Here is a 26214-nt window from a genome sequence, read left to right on the forward strand (position 1 = left end):
AAACTTTACAGTGCTGAAACCTGGCAGATGCCACCTTGACCAAGTGACCAAGGTTAGCATCAGTGGTGGGAAGGCTTATGGACATTATGAACCTTCGACTCTGATGCACTGGGAAGGGCATAGCATCACTCCTGCAGTTTTCTAGCAATATATAGTCCCCTTCTAATCACGAGGAAACATCAGACACCCAAATTGAGGGACGTTCCACAAAATAATTAGCCAGTATTCCTTAAAAGTGTTAATTAAGGTCATGAAAGATAGGGAAAGATCAAGAAACTGTCACAGATTAAAACAGACTACGGAGAAATAAAATGCAACTTAATTGAATCCTGGACCAGAAAAATGACATTTGTGGAAAAGTTGCTGAAATTCATATAAAGTCTGTAGTTTAGTTAATAGTATTAAAACAATTTTAATTTTTGCTTTTGATTATTATACTACAGTTATGAAAGATGTTTACGTTGACAGAATAGTATTTGTTTGCATCTTTTCTTTAGGGTTAAAATTATTTTACAGTAAAAACTTTATTTCAAAAATCCCCAAATCTCTCTACTTCTGATTGTGCTAAAAACGACAAGTATAATAGACATGGATCAAACTAACTGTCAGCTTTGGAGGGAAAATTGTAAAATACTGAAGAGAATTTTATGTCCATGGAGAAGCTGAGAATTCAGCAACAGAGACACATCAATAAAGATACTGCCCTCTTCCTTTAAAGCAAAAAGCTCTACCCGATGTTACTTTCACAATCTTTTTACAACTTTTACAATTTATCAGTTACTTTAAAGCATATTTTATTCTTCATTGGGGATTATGTAGAATATATATGTTACCTCTGAATTACTTTTAAAAGCTTTATAAGAAAAGAAAGACACATGGACATTAAGATATTCGTAATTCCATCAAAACTATAGTCTGACTCTTATAATAAGTTGGGCTTTATACAAGAGCTAAATTATCAATTAATGTGTTATAATATGCTTCTTTGAATAAAGAAGAAATGGTAATTACCTACTAGACCTTTTCTAAAATAATCACAAATAAGAAAATTATTTTGAAACCACAAGAATCTTACAACCAATAATTTTGGGGTAGAAATCTCATAAAAGGAGGAGAAAGAGTGCAAAAATGATAAGGAAAGGGCAAAAAGCATATTCAATAATTCAGTAGGCAAATTCTTACTAGAAACTAAGCGTATTACTTTGAGAATACACAGACTAGTTCAAATGATAATATCTTAATGTTTATCATGCATTCTTACTTGCAATTATCTGTTATAAGTCAAGAACAGACCATTTTAGCATATTGATTTTAACATCAGAATTTGTTGAAAAAATTTTCTAATTCAGAAAGCCGAATGCAGAAGATATTAGTGTGTTTAAACTGTTAAAAATAAACTTCAGAATTTACACAGATCAGAATTTCTCCAGGTAAAAGTAAAGCTATCAAAATACTGAAATGACCTTGAGATAACTATATCATTGTGTATTCTAAGTAGATTAAAACTACACTCTGAAACATGATCATCTTTGGTAAATGTATTAAATAAGCACAGAATTGATTAGTCAGAAATGAGTGCCATGCAATGGCTGGAAGAAAGTAATAAAGAGAAGGCACCTTAACAAGCACAGATTTATAGACAGCCCAGCATGAAGTCGCCAATGATTGCCTCTAGTAGTCTAATGAGAAAAGTAAGATTTCACTGAGAGTTTCTGTACCTGTCTCTGTTTGTTAAACCCAGAGTCACATGGCTTTAAGGAAGGAATAAAACAGAGTGAAGGACAAGAGCATAAAGTAATGCATCCGATGCACATCTATAAATGTCTAATACACACAGGCAGAGCTTGGTCATTCCTCCTATGTCCCCTTCACTCTGAACAGACCACGGACAGCAGCACACAGCAAGGAGCACACGTGCATGCATACACACCCCCACCTACAGTAGCTGCATTCCACTCACGTGTGCTTGGTCATCTTACAATTACACTCTTAAAAAATTATATTTTTTTGTATTGGAAGAATAAATCATGAGTCATACATTTAATAAGAAAATGAGGTACATCAAATTGGCTATGAAAAGTCAATATTCCTACTATATGCAAGTTTAACATTAACTTAAAAATACTGAATAAGAAGGTTTAGTTACTTAGACTATCGCATGATCATAAAATATCTAGCCACATTATAGGTCATGTTCAGAAATACACTTTCAAATTTGAGTTTTGCTTCTTTGGGTATGTGGCACACAATAGATGCGCTAAATATCATTTCATAAGAATGGCCCCAAGAGCTTCTAGCTCGAGAAACAGACAACCCTTGCAAACTGTGATGAACATAACCATTTCAGTGAGGTGGATTTTTAAAAACTCTAATCCAAAGCAAATAATCACTGCTGGCAATTATTCTTCTGTACTTAGACTGATAAATATTCTTAAAATGCTTAAAATGATCTAGAGATGACTGGCAATTTGTACCAAAGTTAATTTACAACACTCTTTTAGCACATTAAATGGCAGGGTTTTGCTAGCCTAACATCCGATGTCTTTCTTTTAACATATTCAGTATCTGGAGCACTTCGTGGAAACCCTGTTTTCTAGTTTACACTATTGACCTTATTATAAATAGGTTTTTAAAAAGTTGTCTGTAGAGATTTGCAAAAATACCAAAATAGGAGTGCTAAGGAAATTACAGTTTACTACAAGACATCCAAAACACAAAAGAAAGCACAAAATTATTAACCTGGTTGGAAAACGTAACTTACTCTTCAAGCTACTTAAGAAATGGTTGGAAAATGTAACTTACTCTTCAAGCTACTTAAGAAATACTAGGTCAAAGTTGGCTGATTAGGCATAACACTACATTTTAAGAGCAATCTTTTAAAAAACACAAGTACTGGCAGGGTATGGTGGCTCACACCTGGAATCCCAACACTTTAGGAGGCCACGGTGGTGGATGCCTTGAGGTCAGGCAATCAAGACCAGCCTGGCCAACATGGTTAAACCCTGTTTCTACTAAAAGTACAAAAATTAGCTGGGCTAATTTTTCATTGTGTGGTGGCGCATGCCTGGGTCCCAGCTACTCGGGACGCTGAGGCAGGAGAATCACTTCAGTCCAGGAGGCAGAGGTTGCAGTGAGCTGAGATTGTGTCCAGCCTGAGTGACAGAATGAGACTCTGTCTCAAAAAAACAAACCAAAATGAAAAAAAGCAAAATAAAAACACAAGTACTAAACTACTGCAATGAACATAATTTTGTATTTTTAAACTTTTAACCGTACTCTAGGATTTCATAACTTTACTGTAATATTATTTCTGTGAAAATATCCCAATCAATTTAGCTGAAAATTGTTTAGGAAAAAAAGTTCTCTTGAGTTGAAGTCTGGTACAAAGACTTTCAAGTGGGAAGTGAAGACAATTTTTCACTATACTTTAATAAAAGGCAAAAATGGGCAAATACTTTTCCAAATTCAAACAGAATAGTACAAATTCACTTCTAAGACACTTTTAAAAGTGTGAATGGTGTTAAAGCTGGTTGAGGCTACTGTGCAAAGTCACTGAGAGCTGACAGGGAGCACCTGTCCTGAGCCTGAAGCCTAAACACAACCTGAAATGCCTTTGGCTCCCTACCTATGGCACCTTTAACTTTCTTGTCCACGTCTTCTCCTGAACAATGAGAGACAGCTTGAACTTCTAAATCAGTGGCGAAAATAAAAATTCTCTACAGGTGAGCCCCGCTTTTTTTTTGAGACAAGATCTGCTCTGTCACCAGGCTGAGGGTGCAGTGGTGTGATCTTGGCACTAAACTGATCCTCTCACCTCAGCCTCTCAAGCAGGGGGACTACAGGTGTGCACTACCATGCCCTGCCTGGCTAATTTTTTTTTTTTTTTTTTTTTTTTTTTTAAGTAACGATCTTGCTATGTTGTCCAGGCTGGTCTTGAACTTTCGGGCTCAAGTCATCCTCCTTCCTCAGCCTTCCAAAGTGCAGGATTGCTGCAGGAGCCACCACATGGGGACTGCGCAGGGATTGCTGCAGGAATCCTCCCATGGGGACTTGTTTTCACTTTTTACTTGGTCACTCCACTGACTGGATCCTGTTTGATGAAAACCAAGACTTTCAGTTTTAATATCTTCATTCAATAGTTTTCATCAACATCTAAAGGTAAAGGTAACAGCACACTGGAGATCATGATACTGTGTTAACACTGCCTTTGCAGTTCTGAAATTCTTTATGATTAAACTTTGTGCTAATTATTGTCATGCTTTCTCAACAGGGTATAAAAGTCATCTAAATAAAGCTGTCCAAAGGTAACCAGTAAACCCTGTGGCTGAGGAGGTCAAGAAAGAATGACTTCATAGAACTGATAATTCCTTGGGTGGCCTTCAGGTCCACACTCTGTGAGGCAGGATTTTCATCAGTTTTGTTCACTGCTGTATCCCATGAGAACAGCGCCTCTTACACTCAATAAGTATTTGTTGAATTGATCACACAAGCATCTGTGGTACTCATTGTAAAATAATTCAGGGAAAAATGAAAGAATGAAGAAATGCTTTATTGCTCCTTTGAACATGCGCTTTTCAATGAAACAGTTACCACCAGGAGCAGCATACCTTAAATTAAGCCAGACCACAGAGCTTTTAGAGCAACTCTTTGAGATGACAGAATAACATGCCACTGAGGAGACCTGGCCGGACACAGGCCCTCAATACTGGGTCCTTCGCTTCGGCAGGGTCACAGAATGGTGTGAATGCTGCCATTTCCTAGTGGGAACTGGACTCAAAGAAGGTAAAGGCACCAATGAAAATATCCCTGGAAAGCTTTCAAAATTGTAAAGTGTATGAAGTATTCAAATAACCTAGAAATTCTTCTAAATTCTAAGAAAACAAACCGATTAACACCTTTAGGCCTAAGAAGCATCAACAGATTAAAAAGTCTGTGTGAATCTAAATTGATTGGAGTATTTGTACGCCACTCCCATGACTGAGACAAAGATGATTTAACCAAAAACAGTCTGAGTTCTGCATCTTTAAAGCTCCATGGATTCTGGCCTTTGGGCAGTAGTAGCAGTAGTAATAATAATAATAATAATAATAATAATAATAATAAAGTACTTGAAGTATGCTAAGGCTGACTAATCCTTAAATCAGACCTATGAGGCGGGTCTGCTTTTCCTGGTGAGAAAGCTGAGAATCAGAGGTGTGAAGTAATGTGTCCAAGGCAAAGAGCTCATCCTCAGGGTCTGTTTACCTCAAAAGACCAAACACCTGACTAAGTCATGCTCAGGACGAACGGGGCGGAGCCACCAGCATGGTGGTGAGCGCCACGGTCTCCTGCATTCTAGTTCCAAATCTGGCACCCCTTCCTGTGTCCCTCAAGTAAGTCTCACACGTTCCATCTGTGCCATGTGGAGACGAGCACTCCTGGGGGACCCTCAAGAGGGAAGGCAAGTGTAATGTGGGTGCCAGGATTCTGCGTTTATTGGTTTTATAAACTGGAGTTTTGATTAAGAGTTCATTTCTAACAGCTTCCATGCTTTGGAAGTTTGAAAAACACTGTTCCTTTCTAGCCCTGATATTCGGGGGAGCATGTCTTGCATATAGTACTAATTTTTTAACCTGGTTTCATAAGATTTGGCATATATTTTTGCTCTATTATACAATTATTTTTTAAAAGCTAGTATGGAGGCTTATAGATATATCCAAATGTTTCACAGAAGTGAGGATTTATATTATTAATATATTTATATTAACATATTTTATATTAATATATTAATATATTATTTCTTATATAGTATATAATATAAATATGTTATATATTAATATAAATATTTTATAATATATATTATTTATATTATATTTTATTTATATAAATCTTCACTTCTGTGGAACACTTGGATATATCTATAATTTATCTGAGAAGTCCCTGCCTGGACTTCACAAGGTATATAAGCACTACAATGTTCCTTAATGTGAGAAAACTCAATTATTTTTATAAGGATCTAATTTATAAAGGTGATTCAGATGTTCCTCATGGCAAATATATATATATATATATATATATATATATATATATATATATATATATACACACACACACACACACACACACATACACACACATATATATACAGGGATCACCTCTATTTTGAAAAGACCATAGCTGGTTAACCCCTCATGGTCTGGCTTTCTTAACACATTACCCTGTGACATGACAATTTGTCCAAAGACGTTTGTGTAGCTCTTGACTTTTCTACAAGCTTTGTACAGGGACAGCTGACTGAGCAGAGATGGGACCAACGGGAAGTCCCATTGTCCAGAAACAGTTTTCTGCTACAGGGCTTGATGGGCTACATACTCTTCTATTAGGTACTCTCTGTTGGTCCAACTACGAAGTTCTGGCAATGTTCCCATGTACTGATTCTTTGCCTTTCCACCACAGCTTTCAATCTGACATTGAACTAAGTGACTACTTACTTTTTCTAGGCTTCAACAAAACAAATTTTACATGCTATTGTCATTGTTAATTTCTTAAAAGCAAAGGAAGCTTAGTAAGCATCTATTATTTGCTATACTAATCATAAAGTGATCTTTTCATAGTAAAATAAAAGCAAATGATATGGTTATTTTACTAGACAAAGTCACTAATATATGCAGAGTGCACCTTTGCTGAGCTTCTAAACACATCTCACGAATCACATGATTTCCCCTTCTCCAAAAACTCATTTCAAAATTTGCCTAATGCTCCTTTACTGGTCCCTAAAAAAAAACTAGACACCTTTTAATGACATGTATTTGTCTACATTCTTGAGCATGGGAATAGCTACTATGTCAGCATGTCTGTGTCATTAAGGCCATTAACTTCTTCACAGTATCTGATTTTCTTCAAAAATTTGCTGAGGAATTTTAGCTCGGAGAATTGAATTGCATGCAATGAATCTATATGCTAAAGGCTCTCTGACTAAACTAAAGGTCATTCTTGCATATAATGATGATGACCCATAAAGATTCCATAAGCACTAAAGAGCATTATTGTAGTTTACTGCGGATAATTGAAGTCACTTAAACACTTCAGCTGAAACGTTAATGACTTTAAAAGAATCAATCTCTCAATGAAAGCACAACGGTTCTCTTTTTCTATCTTACTAACATTAACTCCAAGGAAATTAAAGTTAAAAAAATATTGCTGGTTGGGCACGGTGGCTCACACCTGTAATCCCAGCACTTTGGGAGGCCGAGGTGGGCAGATCACAAGGTCAGGAGTTTGAGACCAGCCTGGCCAACAAGGTGAAACCCCGTCGCTACTACAAAAATACAAAAATTAGCCAGGCATGGTGGCGGGTGCCTGTAATCCCAGCAACTCAGGAGGCTGAGGCAGGAGAATCACTTGAAACTGGGAGGCTGAGGCTGCAGTGAGCAGAGATGGCACCACTGCATTCCAGCCTGACCGAAAGAGTGAAACTCTATCTAAAAAAAAAAACCTACTGCCTGCCAAACTGCATGTTTTAAGTTAAAAATTACAGATAAACTTAGGATGCAATATTTCACCATGTTAACTCTAACTGCTATGCCACATTTCAGCACAGCTATAGGCTAAACTGACCATATTACATGGGTGTAGCATAGTCTATAAATAAAACAACTGAAGTTAAAATACAAACTGGGTTCTTTTTTTCTTTTTTTGAGACAGAGTCTTACTCTGTCGCCCGGGCTCTAAATGAAGATTTTAAAGCTCATTACAAACTTATTTCTTATTAGGTACGAAGCCTTATATAGTAGGTTTTTTTTTTGAGACCAAGTCTCGCTCTTGTCGCCCAGGCTGGAGTGCAGCAGTGTGATCTCAGCTCACTGCAACCTCTACCTCCCAGGTTCAAGCGATTCTCCTGCCTCGGCTTCCCAAGCAGCTGGGATTATAGGTGCCCACCACACGCTTGGCTAATTTTCGTATTTTTTTTTAGTAGAGACGGGGTTTCACCATGTTGGCCAGGCTGGTCTCGAACTCCTGACCTCAAGTGATCCACCCACCTCAGGCTCCCAAAGTGCTGGGATTACAGGTGTGAACCACTGCGCCCAGCCACTTATACAGTAATTTATGAAGTGATTCCCTCTACAAGGTTTGTTTGTTTGTTTTGTTTTGTTTTAAAGAAACCTACCTTAAGGTGTTGGCAAAAAATAAATAAATAATTTCTTTTACATGCTGAATGATCTGTTTATCTGGAAAATTTATTTTAACAAATATATAGGTAAAGAAAAGTACTATAGTACTGCACTAAAACTCAGACTAAGACTTAACTAAATGTAGACACCAAGATTGAGTTACTAAAGATGCATTTTTGGTCTAGATCATCTAGCTCGTGTCTTTTTGTAGTCTCAAGGCTAACACTGGATACTTTTCTAAAATATTCCACATGTGTAATACCAACTACAGGCTTAACAGAAACAGTCAAAGGCAAAGCTAGAGCTCACAATAAGGAGCAAATACTACCAACTGAACACCCCTGACAGCTGCTAGAAAAAGCCCTTCCTTATTGGAGAATCAAAAAAACCCATCCCATGTATTGAAAAAGGGGAAAAGCAGGAGGAAATGAGTGAAGTTAAACATCCGCTTTTTAATTAATTCATGAACCATAATTATTAGCATTCAGCTACTCTATACTAGCTGCTCATCACACCACAAATGCAGAGTTAGTGAGCTGCTATCATCACAATTAAGACAGTCATTACTGAGGCAGAAGCAATGAGATGCCAGCGATCCACACCACAGGACTACTCCATTACCCTCGAGGAGTCTGTGGGTGAAGAAAGCCCCTCAGCAGCATCCTCCTTGATAACTTCCTAACAACACAAAACAGGAGAGTGTGGGTGAAAAGGGGAAGAGGGGAGCCAAACTGTGAAGACAAATGAACATGATGGTAAAATAATACATGACACTGAAACTCAACAGTTTATGTGAACAGATCTTCCCTGCACAACACTTTACAAAATAAACAGCAGTGTAAGTGCTGTAGCTTTTTGCCTTCTGATTTATAAAAATATATTAATAGAGAGTTTCTTTTTTTAAATTATTACTTTTATCATCAGGAACCTCTAATATTTTGGGCACAAATGTCTTTTATTAGATTCAATAGCTCATTGGAAGAATTTCCCTTATCTTGTTTAATTCCTGTCATTTGACTAAAATGTTCTTCCTTCAATACATCCTCTATTTTTTATATCATGGTGCTAATATATATATACACTATAAAGGTACTGTATACACATGTTCTTTACAAAGATATTAGAAATTACCAAATGTAAAGGCTTAGTTTTAAAAGTTTTGGTAGTAAACACTATATTTACAAGCCAGAAAGTTCTGGTTATAAACAAGTCAACACTTATTTTCTGAGACTGCTAGTCGTTTTCCTTCCATAGACATTTACCAGAAATGAAAACAAATACATTTTATGTTAGTAATAGGTTATATTTCTTAAAACTATGTATAAAATAACTTGTACTCTTTTACTATGTAAAGGAAATAAGCAAATCTCCAATGCTATCTATGTTTATTATTAAATTAATATTTTCGTTACCCTTTTATATACTTACTAGGCCATTGTTCTGATCTCTGGGCAAACTCGTTTTTACTGATGGACGTGAGATGAGATGTTGGGAGCCGCCAGGGTAATACCTTGGCGTGTAAAGGTATGGGGCAAAGAATGGCTAGGGAAAAACACGTAACAAAAAAGGGGTAAACAATTACAGAAATGAAAGTGTAATGAGATTTTTCAAATGAAACCAGTAACACACAACTCCAAAATTTTAATGCAAATGACAAAACAAAAGAAAAAAAAAAGCCTCACTCATATTCCATAAGATACTAAACTCAAACTTAAGACATATTACTTACATTTTTATATTGGTCATTTCATGTAAGCTTTTTTTAGAAAAATGAGCAACTAAAGTTTTGCACTTTACAGTTTGACACGAGTTTCTCTATATTTAATATGTTTACAAGCTTACCATCTGTCAGGTTCTAAGTGACTTAACCAATATTAACTCATCATCTTTTTAAAAGAAGCAGACTGGAATCTTAATACTATTCCTCACCAATAAAAGAGATTAGCCTAAATAAGACCAAAATAAGTCTGGAATATATGAGAACACCCTGGCACAAATTCCAAGAATAATGTTATTACAAGTTCCTGGAGTTCACCTCTAGTTTACACCCTGGAGTTTATATCCTAAATAAGCAAGCATATTTAAAAAAACAACAACAACAACAACAACAACAACAAATAGGTGGGGAATCCACTGTTTGTGTGAGATTTATAACAATGGCATGCATTTGTAACCAGTTTCATATAAACAGAAGATATCAAATTATATGGGCTAAACATAAAGACTGCAGTTCATGAAGTTTTGTTACATGAGGTGAAATGTTGCCCACCCTTTTTACTCCTGCCAGCTTAGAAGAATTATTCTGCTTTCAACTTTAAGACTAAAAAATCTTAAATAACTACAGCGAAAAGTAGCTAGATTTAAAAACAAAAGAAAACTGTAAATGTTTTTAAAAATGATAAAATACTATTAAAGCATGATTACATTATTGTTATTCATGAAATTAGTGAACATAGTATCTCAGGCTAGATGGTAAGGTAATCTTTAGTTTTTTAAAATAAGCTTCTTGGTTTCAAATTTTCAGTTGGCATCAACAGAGCTATTGTATGTAAACTTACACAGCAGATTTTAAGAATGGTAAATAAAACCCTGCATTTCACACTGCCTACCACACAGTTAAATTTTAAAAGATGGAATACATGATAAAATGCTATTATTCCACCTTTGTCTCCTTGTCCAAATAGAAAAACGGAGTAACATTTCTAGGGCCTCTTTAAACAGTACCTAATTACTTATATGGGCAACATTTTTCAAAAACTGAAAGTTTAAATTCTAGAATCCTTTCTTTGTCATCTTTATTCTACATTCTCTTTCTTCCCAGCTCATATGAAATGCATTTACGCAGGCAGTTTAGGCACTAGGCTTCTATGACTAACTAGGTCCTATGTTTTCTCGAATTAGACTAAAGAGGGAGACAGCAAAATAAGAAATTGCAATGCATCTTAAGAGAACAGTTCCAAAAAGTGTAACCCCAAGTTCATGCTCCATTTTCCTACAGGAAATGTTAGTGTTTGAGGTCATTAAAGTGAGAATATAGCTTGGGCCTACTAAACTTGACAGGGCCTGAATACCACTGATAATTAGTTGCATTTCATCTTTTCATCTAGGAAATTATCTTATTTATATTAAGTAAAAAAGTATAGATGACTGAAGATAACATAAAACTCTAAAAATAGGCTATAGTGCTACTATTTGGAAAAACATCTGAGTTTCATAGCAGTACCTTCCCATTATCATCTCATATTTAAAAGACAAAAGCATATTAAGTATAGGTTTACTAAACTACTGGAAGAATTTAAGTTTATCATTGTTTTAAATGCCAATATAAGCTATTATACAAGATATAACAAATAGAATATTTGTTATATATGTTTATAAACAAAGAAACAGATTCCTTTGAAGCATAGGACAGTCACTGTTGACCCTATGGAGTCCATTTACTTATCAAGAAACTAAATAAAAGAAAAAAATATCTAATATTCAGACCCTCTTGAGATCTAGAACACATTAAAATTCTAAATTATTTTGATTTCCAAAAACTCCTATATTTTACATTCAAACTTTACATTTTTCCTATGTTAAAGCCAAAGCACAGTTTTACAACAGTAACAGAATCTACAAGCAGAAAACTGAGGTGTCCCTGGAACAAATTCTTAAAAATAAAGCTGCCTCCAACTTCCTTACCCTGTTGTAGAAGGGATGCTGAGGGCCCGTCATGCCACTGTAATAGCTGCTGTGAGGCTGTGGTGACACCACTCCACCTGCGAAGGGCCCATTGAAGGACGTGGAAGAGCACACAGATGGGGGCTGGCTGTACGCTGATGGTGCCCTAGGAGGACCCTCATGTAGAGGGAGCGGCGGGTACGCCAGTCCTCCGATACTGATCTGCTCTCTGGCAGCGCGAACATCTGAAAGATTCAATCAGACCCCACAAGGCAAGAGAAAACAGGACATTAGGAATTAGTCCAATTATCACATTCTTCTTTAGTTACCAGGCAGAAACATGACTTTATCACTCTTGCCAGGGATTCCAACTAGATTAAAAAAGAAGACAGAAAATCTTAAAAACTCACAGGCCTTTCAGTGAGAAGTGCCCAGCTACTTTGCATAAAAGCTTTTTCACCATTCGAAGTCACCAATATCTGGATTCTTCTCTTCAGTTATTAGAACTACTGACTCGCCGGGCGCGGTGGCTCAAGCCTGTAATCCCAGCACTTTGGGAGGCCGAGACGGGCGGATCACAAGGTCAGGAGATCGAGACCATCCTGGCTAACACAGTGAAACCCCGTCTCTACTAAAAAACGCAAAAAAAACTAGCCGGGCGAGGTGGCGGGCGCCTGTAGTCCCAGCTGCTCGGGAGGCTGAGGCAGGAGAATGGCGTAAACCCGGGAGGTGGACCTTGCAGTGAGCTGAGATCCGGCCACTGCACTCCAGCCTGGGCGACAGAGCGAGACTCCATCTCAAAAAAAAAAAAAAGAACTACTGACTCATCTCTAACTCTTAAAGGATTTAAGATATTCTAACAATTCTTTTGATTCATAATGTTATCAACTATTAATAACTCATATTGGGTATTAACACATACAATGTTAGCAAAGACTGTGGGTTTGCAAATTATGAGACTGATCCACCTCTGAACAACAATAACAAATTCCACAGCCATGTAATATCCTTTGACATCAGCCTTGTAACAGGTACCTAGAAAACAGAATACAGAAGTAGTTTAAGGTGATCTCTTCACAGTTCCTGGAAAACTCAAAGGCAGGTCAGCAGAGCCAGGTTATACAAAAGACTGTTTCAATGAAGGTTTTATGTGTGTGCATGTGCACAGAGTGGTACCTCCAGAACTTCATTTATTTCAAAGCCTTAATGTCACTACCCTGAAGCTCTAGTCCCCAGATTTAAGTTAATATCTGAAAAGTAATATAAAGATTTTCTTACTTCTCTGGATAGAGATCCCTATTAAGAACCGAAGACTGGTGACAGGGAAATTACAATGGATGGACATCATGAAGTCATGACTGTATGTTAAAAGAAATCCAATTCCAAAGTTCCAAAGTAAGGACTTGGGCAGGGGCGCGAGGGGTGGGGGACAGGGATCATAATAAAGTGAGTTCCACAAATACTAACGGGATTTTCTTTACATTCTCAAAAGGATACCAAGACTCCTAATCTTTAATTTCATTATTTTTTCTGTGTAGTGCTTAGTTTAATACCTCTTGGTTTTTCATAGAGCAGGAGAAATGTATACAAATAAGTTAGAAACATGAAAAATTATTAGGACTTCAGATGAAAAATGAAATTTACTACTAATACCCACCTGCAATAATTTCCCGTAGTTTGGGATCTAGGTTTACAGTGCATGGCAAAAAGACTTTTACATCTCGAGCCACAAGAACTGGGGTCCTTGAAGATAAAAACACCTCAAAATTTCTTATATCTCCATCAATTTCAAGCAGTGGCTCAACATCCTTAGTTGTTGGAATATTCTTTGATATTCTTCAAATAAGAAATCAATGAAAAAGGTTATCAATGTCACTATTAGAAAGGCAAATTCTGCATGTCACCTGAAGTTACTTATACAACAATTACACATCTTGGTCTGATTACACATCGGCTCACTGCAACCTCTGCCTCCAGGTTCAAGCGATTCTCCTGCCTCCGCCTTCCGAGTAGCTAGGATTACAGGTGTGTACTACCATACCTGGCTAATTTTTGTATTATTATTATTATTTTTATTTTTTTTTATTTTTTATTTTTGAGACGGAGTCTCGCTCTGTCACCCAGGCTGGAGTGCAGTGGCCGGATCTCAGCTCACTGCAAGCTCCGCCTCCCGGGTTTACGCCATTCTCCTGCCTCAGCCTCCCGAGTAGCTGGGACTACAGGCGCCCGCCACCGCGCCTGGCTAGTTTTTGTATTTTTTAGTAGAGATGGGGTTTCACCATGTTAGTCAGGATGGTCTCGATCTCCTGACCTAAGGTGATCCACCCACCTCAATCTCCCAAAGTGCTGGGATTACAGGTGTGAGCCACCACGCCCAGCCAAAAATCTATTTTTAATTTTTAGGGTTTTTTTAATTTTTTTTTTTATTTTTGAGACAGAATCTTGTTCTGCCACCCAGGCTGGAGTGCAGCGGCACAATCTTGGCTCACTGCAACCTCTGCCTCCCTGGCTCAAGTGATCCTCCCATCTCAGCCTCTGGAGTAGCTAAAACTACAGGCTCATGCTACCAAGCCTGGCTAATTTTTATATTTTTCTATACAGACAAGATTTCTCCATGTTGCCCAGGAGGCTCTTGAACTCCTGGACTCAAGCGATCCATTCACCTCAGCTTCCCTATTGGGATTACAGGCATGAGCCACCTCACCCAGTCTAAAATTTTTTTTTAATAAAAGAGAAAGAAACTCAAAAAAGTAGTATGGTTACAAAAAAAGGTAACAATGTGTACAGCCAGAATTCTACTGCCTTTGGCCACGGCAGGACGTGGGTGGGGAAACAGGAAGGAGAGCCGCACATGCACAGGCGTGTCATATGCTCCAGGTCACCTAAGCTGGCTACGCTCAGTGAAGATTCACTGAGTTATCGCTTTACAGACGACGACAGTGGCCTCAGACAGATTAAACAGACTGCCCAAAGTCACACAACTAGGGAAGAGAATCTGACTGGTTCTGAAACCCATGCTTTTTAAATAGAATACCATGGTTTTTCCTTTGCAAAGAAAACAAGAAATGAAGAACTTATAAATAAATTACACAAATTAAAAAAAAGTTAGTATAGGTTTTTCCTTTTTTAAAAAGGGTTTTGTTTCCTATTGTAAAAGTAATATATGCTTACTAGATACGTGTATACACAAGACAGAAAACCAGACAGGAAAAACATATACTTTTGCCAATCAGACACAACACCTGCTAATATGTCACTTAGTCTTTTATTATGCGGAATGTTTTGTATAACTGAGTTCAAGCAATATGTAAACAATTCTGTATCACGCAGAGACTCTTGAATGTAAAAATAAGTAATATTCATTTAAAAACATTTATTAAACACTACTGTATGAAACCGTAGTTTTTGTAGGTCGAAAATGGTCAAATGTTGACAATTCCTGATCTAAGGCAGTAAGCAAGAACAAATCACTGAGGGATAAAGAGAAGAAAAAGAAAGAGAAGTTAAAAGACAAGGGGTACATGAGAAAACTAGAAACAACCCAAATGTCCACTAACAGATGGAAGGATAAATAAATGGTGGTATATCCACACAATGGAATATTACTCAGCACTAATAAAAAAAAATGAACTACTGATACAAAGAACATGGATGAATCTCTCAATAAATTAATCCAGCCAACAAAGAGTGCAGAGCAGTATGTTTTCATTTCTATAAAACTAGAAAATGCAAACCAATCTAAAGTATCAATGCAGACCAGGGTTTGCTGTGAAGTTAGGAATGTGAGGCAGGAGGGGGGCAAGGGAGGGTTTCAAAGGAACAGATGGAAAATTTTGGAACTGATGGAAACATTCACTCTCTTGATTGTGGTGGTGACTTTGTGGGTATACACATTTATCAAACTCCTGAGATCGGTCAATTTAAACATGGCAGTTTATTGCATGTCAATTATACCTCAAAAAGTTCTTTAAAAATCACTGGATATATCTTTCCAATTAAACAAGAATATTACCTGTTTGATTAAACTAAGTGAGCACAGTTGCAGAGGAGCAGTAAGATTCTCATGCTCTTCAAAAAGTGAAATGGGAATCTTATTCTAATGTTAGTAACAGTTATAGCATTTCTTTGGGACTAGCACTTTACTGCTCAGACCCAATACTTGGCTAGTAGCCAAATATTAAAAGTCATCTAAGGGAAAAATCCAGAGAACACAATTAGCAAACAAGAAGAGAATAGGATGCTGGTGAGAAAATAAGGGTAGCAATTTTATCTTAATTAATTTCAGAAAGTTCCTTTTACAGACACAGACACATGCACAAGACAGAAAAGCCATGTGAGATGGGGTTACTTTTAATACACTAAAATCGTGTTCAAACTGATTATTAAATATATTTAAAATGAAATGGAAAACCTGTAGAATGGTTGCAAGTGGCGATAAAATCAGAGCTTAAACAGTTAAATAGGTAGTTCATCTATTTCAGGAGTTGAACACAAAATACTAAAAAGAGAAGCTAGAAAGATTTAGATAAAAACACACAGCTGACAAGTCACATGAAACAAATTAACTGCATTTTAATGCCAGCTCTGCTTCTGCCTGAATGCAACAGTGTTCTCAGTATGATGAACAATGCTGCTGTTCACAAGCCAACAGGCTACTGCTGGCTTCCAGATTGAAGTCTCTATTCTAACCTTCTGAGCTCAATACATTAAACTCTTCTGCTGAAAGAGATATTTATGTAAATGATAATCTTTTGGCAGTGGGCCATCAAAATCATATGTGCCTTTACTTTTCAGATATTTTTCCAAAGGTTAGCATTTAAAGAATTTAAGTAACTTCACTTTTCAATTAAGAGTGAATTTAAATTTCCAGTATTATGAATCATGTGAATTAAAGTTGCCAGCAGTTAAATGGCCCAAAGAAAGCGTTATAAAACCTCAGGCACCAATGAGCTCCTAGTAAGTCTAAATGCAATTTCCTTCTATGCTACCAATCTAGCAATACTTGTTAATGCCAACATCAATGTAAGTTAAAAGCATTTTGATTATAAATGACAGTGGTTTAAACAAAGTCCATATTAATTCCTTGGCAGAAATTGCATAAACTATTCATATCACTTCCATTCAAAATGAGGTTTTAAATTACATAAAAGACTTCTATTTTAAATCAAAATATAAACAGATTCTTAGAGCAGAATTTATGAAGAAGGTATTATTTATCACATTTTATCTAAAAGTAGCTGCCTAATAATGTCATTATTTAGTAGGGTGTTAAAAAATAAGACACATTTTCTTTAAAAATTTAAAGAGAAAACTCTTAAATGCCTTATAATTTTATTACCTTGAAACAAATTTACCTTCTAATAGTCTCTCAAATACTTTCTACCAGTGAATGCCCATTTATTAAATACTATCCATGCACAGAACACTTTGGAGATTCTGGGAGGCAGACAGAACACAGACAGAAAACAGCCACTTGGCATTGCAGCCAAAAAGTCAGAAACAAAGATAAAATGGAGTCCATTTACACGCCCACTGCCATCTGTGAAAAGGCAAAAACCCGGGCCGGGCGTGGTGGCTCACGCCTGTAATCCCAGTACTCTGGGAGGCCGAAGCGGGTGGATCACGAGGTCAGGAGATCCAAACCATCCTGGCTAGCTCGGTGAAACCCCGTCTCTAATAAAAATACCAAAAATTAGCCGAGCAGGAGGTATCTTGCAATTGCATATGAACTTAAGGATCAGTTTTCTGTTTCTGCAAAAAAAGGCCACTGGAATTTTGATAGGTATAATATTAAATCTGTAGATCACTTCAGGGAGTATTGACATCCTGACGTTTAGTCTTCCTACCCACAAGCACAAGATGTCTTCCCACTTATTTAGATCTTTCATTTCTTTTGGCAATTGTTTTTAGTTGTCAGTGTACAAGTCTTTAACTTTCTTGGTTAAAGTTATTCTGAGGTATTTTATTCTTTTAGATGCTACTGTAAAATGAACTGCCTCCTTAATTTCCTTTCAGATTGTTCACTGAAGGTGTACAGAAACACAACTGATTTTTGTGTGTTGATCTGTACCTGCTGATTAATTAGCTCTAACAGCTTTCTTGTGGGCTCGTTGGGATGTTTCTATATATAGAAGAATCATCCAATTTGGATTCTTTTATTTATTTTGCTAGTCCAATTGCAATGGCTAAAGCTTCTAGTGCAATGTTGAATAGCTGTGGTGAAAGTGGGTATTTTAGTTAGCTCAGGCTGCTATAGCAGAATACCATAGGCTGGATGGCTTAAAGATCAGACATTTATTTCTTGAAGTTACAGAGGCTGGAAGTCAGAGATCAAAGTGCCAGAGGGTAAGATTCTGTTAAGGGCCTTCTTTTTGGTTTGCAGATGATCCCCTTCCTATGTCCTGACATCAAGGACACTACAGAGAGAGAGAGAGAGAAGCTCTCTAGTTTCTTCTTAGAAGGGCACTAATCCCATACGAGGATTCCACCCTCATGACCTCATCTAAACCTAATTATCTCCCAAAGGTACCAATTCTAAATAATGTCATACTGGGGGTTTGGGCTTCAACATAAAAAATTTTGGCAGGACACAAGCATTTGTTCATAGCAGCAGGCATCCTTGTCCTGTTCTTGTAACTTAGGAGGGATAATTTCAGTCTTTCACTATTGAGTACGATGTTAGCCGCAGATAAAAGTTAACCACTAAAATAATGATCTCAACATCAGGCCTACATCCAAAAGCTTTTAAATCAAACAGCTTAATATAAAGTAGTCAATTAAGAAAATGAAGACTATGCTACCCACACTATTTCCTAGCCTATTCTATTTACTGCAATCTTTCAAAATTCATTTAATGAAAGAAAAAGTTAAGATATTTACTAGTGTTATACAAACAAGATGCAACCATTGGTTCAAAAAATAGGGTTTGTTTTTCCCCAATAAAAGTGCATACTTTAATAGGACTATTTGAATAAAAATCACACACAGATGGAATGTGTACTTAACATTAAGAAAGCAGGGAAGCAACATGTCCCACAACATAGAACACTCAATTGGCTCAATCAAGATGAATTACCCTTTCAACCAAATATCTTTTTTTTAATATTTATTTATTACAAATGTCACAGTCAGTTCAGTAAATGCCAACAGTCATACAGCTTTAACCTTTAGTCATGAGAAGTACACTTGACTGTTTCCAAAGGGATATGTGAGGCCGTCTTCGTTTCAGAGGAGCAGAAGTGACTACTGTTGTTTGCTCTTTAATGTTTCAACTAATCATTCCGTTGTCTCATGAAGGCCAGTGCCTCTGATTGCTGAAGTTCTGAATATTTGCCTTTTCAGTCCTTTGAGGCAGATAATCCAAGTGAATGTGCATCTCTGAGGGAGTCACGGCCTGTTCCATGTCCTGCTTATTTGGAAATGACCCTAAAATGGCTTTGCTCAGCTCTCCATCAACATGGCAACTAACTCTGACTTGGAAATGCCAATTCGGTCTTGGTCACAACTGTCTGCACCACAGCATCTGTGTTTGAATACACACATCTGTGTTTGAATACATACATCTTCAGTATGGCTCTGTCCTCCTAAATCCCAGACTTGGAATTCTATGTTTTCTTAGTTGGTTTTGTTTTTGTTTTAAGATGGAGTTTCGCTCTTGTTGCCCAGGCTGGAGTGCAGTGGTGCGATCTCTTAGCTCACTGCAACCTCCGCCTCCTGGGTTCAAGCAATTCTCCTGCCGCTGCCTCCCGAGTAGCTGGCAGTGCAGGCATTGGCCACCACGCCTGGTTAATTTTTGTATTTTTAGTAGAGACGAGGTTTCACCATGCTGGCCAGACTGGTCTCGAACTCCTGACCTCAGGTGATCTGCCTGCCTTGGCCTCCCAGAGTGCTGGGATTACAGGCGTGAGCCACTGTGCCCAGCCGTGCATGGTTTTTATAAGTTACCATCTCAACATTAAATCTGATGATAGAAACGTTAGTAATGACTTTTCCAACCTGTAATCTGCATAAAATTGTGTTTTTTTCCTGTCTGTGTAATCCCCAAATTAAAACCCTCACTTCCCAGGTTCCAAACAGACTGGAAAAAAAATACTTGAGAAAAATCTACCGTGATTAAGCCCTGTTCACCCTCACCAATCCTTAGGAACAGGCCCTGGCCTCAGTAGCAACTCCAATTCGCGGCACCTCTGCTCACCTTGGCCTCTGACTCTGCCTCTGAGCCTGGACTTCCACATTGGATCTGTCAATTTGTTGATATGTTCAAGGAAAATACTTGTGGTTTCATTGCTTTTCTCTACTGTTATTCTATTCTCGATTTTATTTCTCTCTACTCGAACCTTTATTATTTCCTTCCTTCTGCTAGCTTGCGGTATAATTTGCTCTTCTTTTTCCAGTTCCTCAAGGTGTAAAGTTAGGTTATTAATTTAGTATCTTTCTCTTTTTTTAATGTAGGCATTTACAGCCATAAATTTCCCTCTGAGCACTGCCTTTGCTGCATCTGTAAGTTCTCATCATTCCTAATATTTTTGTAAAAGTATTTTCATAACTATTCCATGAGTCACCTTTCCCACCATGTTGGAAAGAACATTAGCTGAGGGGGTCAGAAAGTAGACACTTTGTCTGCCACAGCCGAAGTAAGAAAGTACCAAGAGCTGAAGCTGTCCCCATGCACCAGTCTGCATTAAATACATGATAGCTCTCTGTGGAGAAAAGAACTCGCTGGAAGGGAAAAGAGGCATCTGTGCTCCTGTGGTGGTCACAGAATAGTCTCAAGACAACAACGCGAACAGTGCCAGGTGTTCTCACTGACACTCATTTTTCAAGGTCTACAAAAGTAAGTCTGCATTTCATAGGCATCCTATTGAGTAACTACACTAGGAAACAATGAAGCGCTTATATACTCTGCAGGCCGAATAGATCATCATGGCATGGCTTCTTCAAGTGTGTTTGTCTGTTTATTTCTGGTTTAAAAGAAGACATTTGCAAGTATCTAATGTGTCTGACTTACGTGTTTAAGGATGGTGTGATTAGGGTTAAATGGTGCAAACCATAAAAGCACTCATATAAGTTGCCATGGAAAACATCGGCAGAGCTAAACAAAGTTATTATCTCACTTACCAGAAGAGACTACTCTACATTAAACAAAAATTATTCCCACTGAGGGTGTATATCTCCAAGATGATCTACTTGGCCAGAACATCAGGGCCCAAGATTACGTTTTTATATGAAGGAAGGAAACTTGTATGTATGTAACTTAAAGGATTAAAAAAACCCTTAAACTCAGTAGAATGTCATCATGTACACAAACTGTCTTTGGCATTAAGGCTGCAATTCTGGCAACTAGATGGATGAAAAAAGAATCAACAACCAGGGAGGGTAAAATATAAAAACTCAAAGGGGTATCTGCTTAGGTTCAAGCACAATACTGGTAAGGCACTGTCTTCGTTCATGTCTATTATGTCAAATGTTCTGAGGAAGGTACATTTAGGGGCTCTGTATCCCTCTTCTTATATAAACTGTAACAGGGAAACTATATTTAAAAGTTATGAAGAATTGAGAAGGAAATTTAAAAAGAACTAATTGGCTGAATACCTACTGTCTGCCATTCTCTGAGGCAGTTGCTTTACCTAGTTTATCTAACTTCTCTCTCTGCATCCCATGAGGTATTTATTATTTCCATTTTTAGAATGAGGAAAGTAAGTCTCAGAGAGGTAAGCAACGGATGCAGCCCCATCATGGATACAGCGGCACAGCAGGTACCTGCTCCTGACTGCTTCAAAAGCTGCCGACTGCTCACTGCACCAGTTCAAACAGGAGCCACAGACATGGCTCAAAATCCCTCAGGTAATGACTTACACGTTTTTACTCCTTAAAACTATAATAGAAAAGAATGCTGTTACATATTACATTTTAACACATTGAAGAAGATCAACATATAAGCTGTGCTGATAAGTCATTCTGGATTTTTCTTTTAGTTTCAGTTTTTTGCAGACTTGGAAATAAAGCTTCTCCTCCATCTTTATGGACATATTTAATTTCCTTCATCATTTTTTCCGAATCCGGATCAGCACTTTTTTGTTTACAAAATTATGCAAACCATTCACTACACTACAGACTAGAAGCCTGAGCAAAGGCTGTAAAAATCATTAAAAAATTGCATGACATGACTTTCACCGAGTCAGAGAAGCAGATAGCACCTCAAATAATTATAAGAAATGTGAACAACTCCAAGATACTATTGGTGATTCACCTATAAAACAATATTCCCAATTAATCTTTCAAGTTTCTAGATCAGATTAAATGAAAACATCCTGTCATTGCAAAGAATGTTTAAACACTGGTAACATTTGTATCTTCTCATGATTTAGGATTTTCTTACTGTTACAGTCCCAAAACTAATTACAGAAACAAATAGATGTTTAAACCAATTTAGGATTGTAAGAGTCATCCACAATTCTCCAATTTTAATATTCTTCAGAATAGCTCATTTTTCTCATGAACTGAATTTATTAGGAAATGTTATAATTTGAATCAATAAACTTATGTTAATTCTGCTTTATTTATTGGACTTCTGCATAAGATTTGGAAAAAGGCTTCCACTGGGGTAAAAGTCTAAAAACCAGTGTATTACTGCGTGGTATCTACCCAGTTACGACCACGCAAGTAATCAGATATTAGTAATTCAGGTGACAAAGCAATACTGTCACCTTGGGTAATGAGAGAAGACTTTAGTAAAGTGATAAGAGAGGCAAAATAATTCATAACTGACTCCACGTGAAAATAGTGTCTATCATTAAAAAGCAAAGCCTGTTTTTTGGCATCAAGAGTTTATACTTGATATTTTAAAATGTTCCGACAAAAGTACATGTGATCAAATTTTCATAGCTGTTTTAGGCACCACTAGTAATATCATAAGTTGCTACCAAGGGATGAATTGTCTATGCAATTGTCGCCTTTAAGAAATCTAAGTGTATTACATTAATCATATATAGAATGCAAATGTTGGGTAATAAAACTGAATAACAGGCATAGAGAAAGGAGGCTCTGAACTCAAAGTAGATCTATGAATATGTTTCAGATTAAGGCAAAATCTTTATTATACAAGTTCTCTTAAAAGATTTAATGTTTAAAAAGTATAGAACTGAAGTTCTACAATGCTTAGGATTTAATATTTTTATAACTAAAGGCAAATTTGTAAGCAGATCAATTTCTTTACGCTCCTCTTTTTTCATAGCCACTATTTTCCCAAAAGTTAATTGAAACTAATTTGAGGAGACAAAAGTAGCACAACACTTAAAAACTATGTTATATGAATAGAAAACCATTCATTTGCCTATGATAGAGATTCTTAGTGCTGAAAAATGTCCTGAAGCCATTTTTTTTAAAACAACAACGAAAAAGGAAATTCAATCTTTCATTAAACTCTCACTTGTTTTTCTATGGAAGGGGAAAGCAAAATGTATTACATCCTATTTTTGGCCGAATGTGCTAATAATGTTTGTAGTGAAATGCTCCCATCTTGTGGACTTTTTGAATATTGCTAACAGGAGCCACTTCTGCAGCATGGTTTTACACCAGCAGCTCCACATCATCTTAGCATTTGAATTAGCTAGCATTTTTGTTACAAATCACTTTTGTTTATTCTTATATTTTAAAAAGTGTTTAAATATTTTGATTTGAAATTCTGAAATCACAAACCTTTATTGAAAAAATCAACTTCTGGAAAAAGTTGGCTACTTGATCTGCCAAGGCATATGTAATTTTTTTGGTAAACTGAATTCTTTTTTTTTTTTTTTTTTTTCAAGGAGAGCTTCAGTTCTTTATTGATTTCATAAAATGTGGGGTGAGGAGGGAGCTGACAAGAGAATCCAGGATTGGAAAGACAGTTACCCCTCAGAAAAGCATTTCTATGCTCCTCTCCTCCCCCAGTAAAGGGAATAAGACCCTTTTGTGAACTTCCAGCCTCACTGAAGATAGAAGCAAGCAGCAACAATGCTGGCTCAGGTGGAGTCAGATGTGGGTAGTACTTGTAAAGATGATGGATGTTGCCAAATGGTAATTTTCTCTGTGTGGTGGCTATGATTGATCTGTGGCTTGATGTGATGGTTTAAGGCTTTCATATTCAATCTTTTTTTTTTTTTTTTATACTTTAAGTTCTAGGGTACATGTGCATAACGTGTAGGTTTGTTACATATGTATACTTGTGCCATGTTGCTGTGCTGCACCCATCAACTCGTCAGCACCCATCAACTCGTCATTTACATCAGGTATAACTCCCAATGCAATCCCTCACTGAATTCTTTAATAATCAGACTTGTTTGAAAAATATAACTATACAGAATGCTCTTACTATATTATAAAATAAACTGTAAACCTGCAAAAGTAATAATTTTTTTTACATATTAAACATATATTTCTTACATATTAAAACACCTATTTCAAGAAATTGTCTTTGGTGTTAGTTTCCAACAATTCCAAACATTGTAGAACTTGGGTTCTATACTGTTTCAATGTTAAATATTTTAAGATAACTTATATAATAAGGGTTTTGGATAATGAAGATCTGGGTTAATATACCTGAGTTTTTCATGATGACGTTAGAAACACATGACTTTCGAACACTTAACACCTTTTTCTTCATTCTACATTTGCATTAAACACTAAAAATGGCATTATGAGAGTAAAGGCTAAGAAAATACATTCAAAATCAAAAGTAAAAGAAAACCTATTGGCCGGGCGCGGTGGCTCACGCCTGTAATCCCAGCACTTTGGGAGGCTGAGGCGGGTAGATCACGAGGGTCAAAAGATTGAGACCATCCTGGCTAACACGGTGAAACCCTGTCTCTACTAAAAATACAAAAAAAATTAGCCAGGAGTGGTGGCAGATGCCTGTAGTCCCAGCTACTCAGGAGGCTGAGGCAGAAGAATGGCATGAACCCAGGAGGCGGAGCTTGCAGTGAGCCGAGATCATGCCACTGCACTCCAGCCTGGGCAACAGAGCGAGACTCCATCTCAAGGAAAAAAAAAAAGAAAACCTATTGAAAAAGTTACCTAAAAAAATTATAGTCATATAGTAGACATAAAAATGGTATAAAGGCTTAAACAAACAGATGTAGCAGATGTTTAAGTGCTAAATATCAGAAGTGATTTTTCAAAGCTTTCCACCCAAAACCTAGCACGGTTACTAGACACAATTAGAACTAATTAAAGCCTTTATCTGAGATTGTATATGTTGATAAGTTGTTCACATTTTTTAATAGAAAAGATAAATTCAACACTGCAGAAAAATTTCTCCCTGCTATAACATTCCCATTGATACGTTATTCTAAATACTCACAGATATTTCAATGAAAAGTTAAAATCTATCTGGAAATTACAATACTTAGTTCTATATTTCTCGTATCTCAGACCCACTGCCTAGCTGGCAGCTACAGAGGACAGGCTCTTGGCCCCCAGAAAGACTTGGGGAAGCGCACAGTTACAGCTGTGAGGTCTTAGGTAACTCCTGCTCTCTGCCTCTTAGGGTTAGAAGTACAGGTTGAGAATTCCTTATCTGAAATGCTTGGGACCAGAAGTGTTTCAGATGTGGGAGTGTCGGCAGTACCAGCTGAACGTTCCTAATCCAAAAATCCAAAATCCCAAATGCTCCAGTGAGCATTTCCTTTGAACATCACGTCGGCACTCAGTTTCAGATTTGGGGGCATTTCAGATTTCAGATTTTCAGACTAGGGATATGCAACCTGCATTAAATGTGTTAATCTAGGTAAAGTGCTTAATCCAATGCATTGGACAGAATGAGGGCTCACAAAATACATTAGCTACTACTATCAGACTGTGCCCCACATATAATAAATTCTATAAATATTTGTTTAATAAATGAACACAATTAAAATGTTTAGCACAACAGAACTAGAGTCATCCTTTAAAAACAATTCTGACAAGTCTCTAAGAAGAAACTGAGTCCGTAAGAAGAATCTGAAGTGAGAGGAACCTGTCTGGAAGTAGCCAATCCAAAGCAACTCCACCAGAATGTAAATTAGTACAATCTCTATGGAAAACAGTATGGAGATTCCTCAAAGAGCTAAATGTAGATCCACCATTTGATGCAGCAAGACCACTACTGGGTATCTACCCAAAGGGAAAAAAGTCATTATATGAAAAAGACACTTGCACATACATGTTTATAGCAGCACAATTCACAATTGCAAAGACGTGGAACCAACCTAAATGCCCACTGACTAAGGAGTGGATGAAGAAAATGTGGTTTATATACACGAAGGAATACTATTCAGCCATTAAAAGGAACAAAATAACATATTCTGCAGCAACTCCGATGAAGCTTGAGACCATTATTCTAAGCGAAGTAACACAAGAGTGGAAAACCAACAACCATATGTTCTTA

The 26214-nt window shown here is 37.0% G+C and overlaps 1 protein-coding gene and 1 long non-coding RNA gene across 26 annotated transcripts in view; one reads left to right on the plus strand and one right to left on the minus strand.

Annotated features, from left to right (window-relative positions):
- Window positions 1-26214, minus strand: part of LOC105486521 (kinase D interacting substrate 220) — a 118397-nt gene that overhangs the window by 16364 nt on the left and 75819 nt on the right. For 8 of the 25 annotated variants that reach the window (XM_071076194.1, XM_071076193.1, XM_024794323.2 and 5 more), the window contains exons 23-24: window positions 13471-13649; window positions 11835-12058 (exon numbers count right to left, since the gene is read on the minus strand). In XM_071076194.1, the coding sequence (XP_070932295.1) occupies window positions 11835-12058; window positions 13471-13649 (403 nt within the window). Of the gene's footprint in view, window positions 1-1718; window positions 1752-8771; window positions 8829-9578; window positions 9693-11834; window positions 12059-12611; window positions 12849-13470; window positions 13650-26214 lie in introns of those variants that run through there. The other 17 variants (XM_024794320.2, XM_024794319.2, XM_024794318.2 and 14 more) reach the window with 4 other exon arrangements.
- Window positions 20268-23755, plus strand: LOC139357764 (uncharacterized). The gene is made up of 3 exons (XR_011611438.1): window positions 20268-20312; window positions 21499-21656; window positions 23618-23755. It is a non-coding gene; the product is annotated as an uncharacterized lncRNA (long non-coding RNA).

The sequence above is a fragment of the Macaca nemestrina genome, chromosome 13 (genome assembly GCF_043159975.1).
Source record: "Macaca nemestrina isolate mMacNem1 chromosome 13, mMacNem.hap1, whole genome shotgun sequence".
Taxonomy (NCBI): Eukaryota; Metazoa; Chordata; class Mammalia; order Primates; family Cercopithecidae; genus Macaca; species Macaca nemestrina.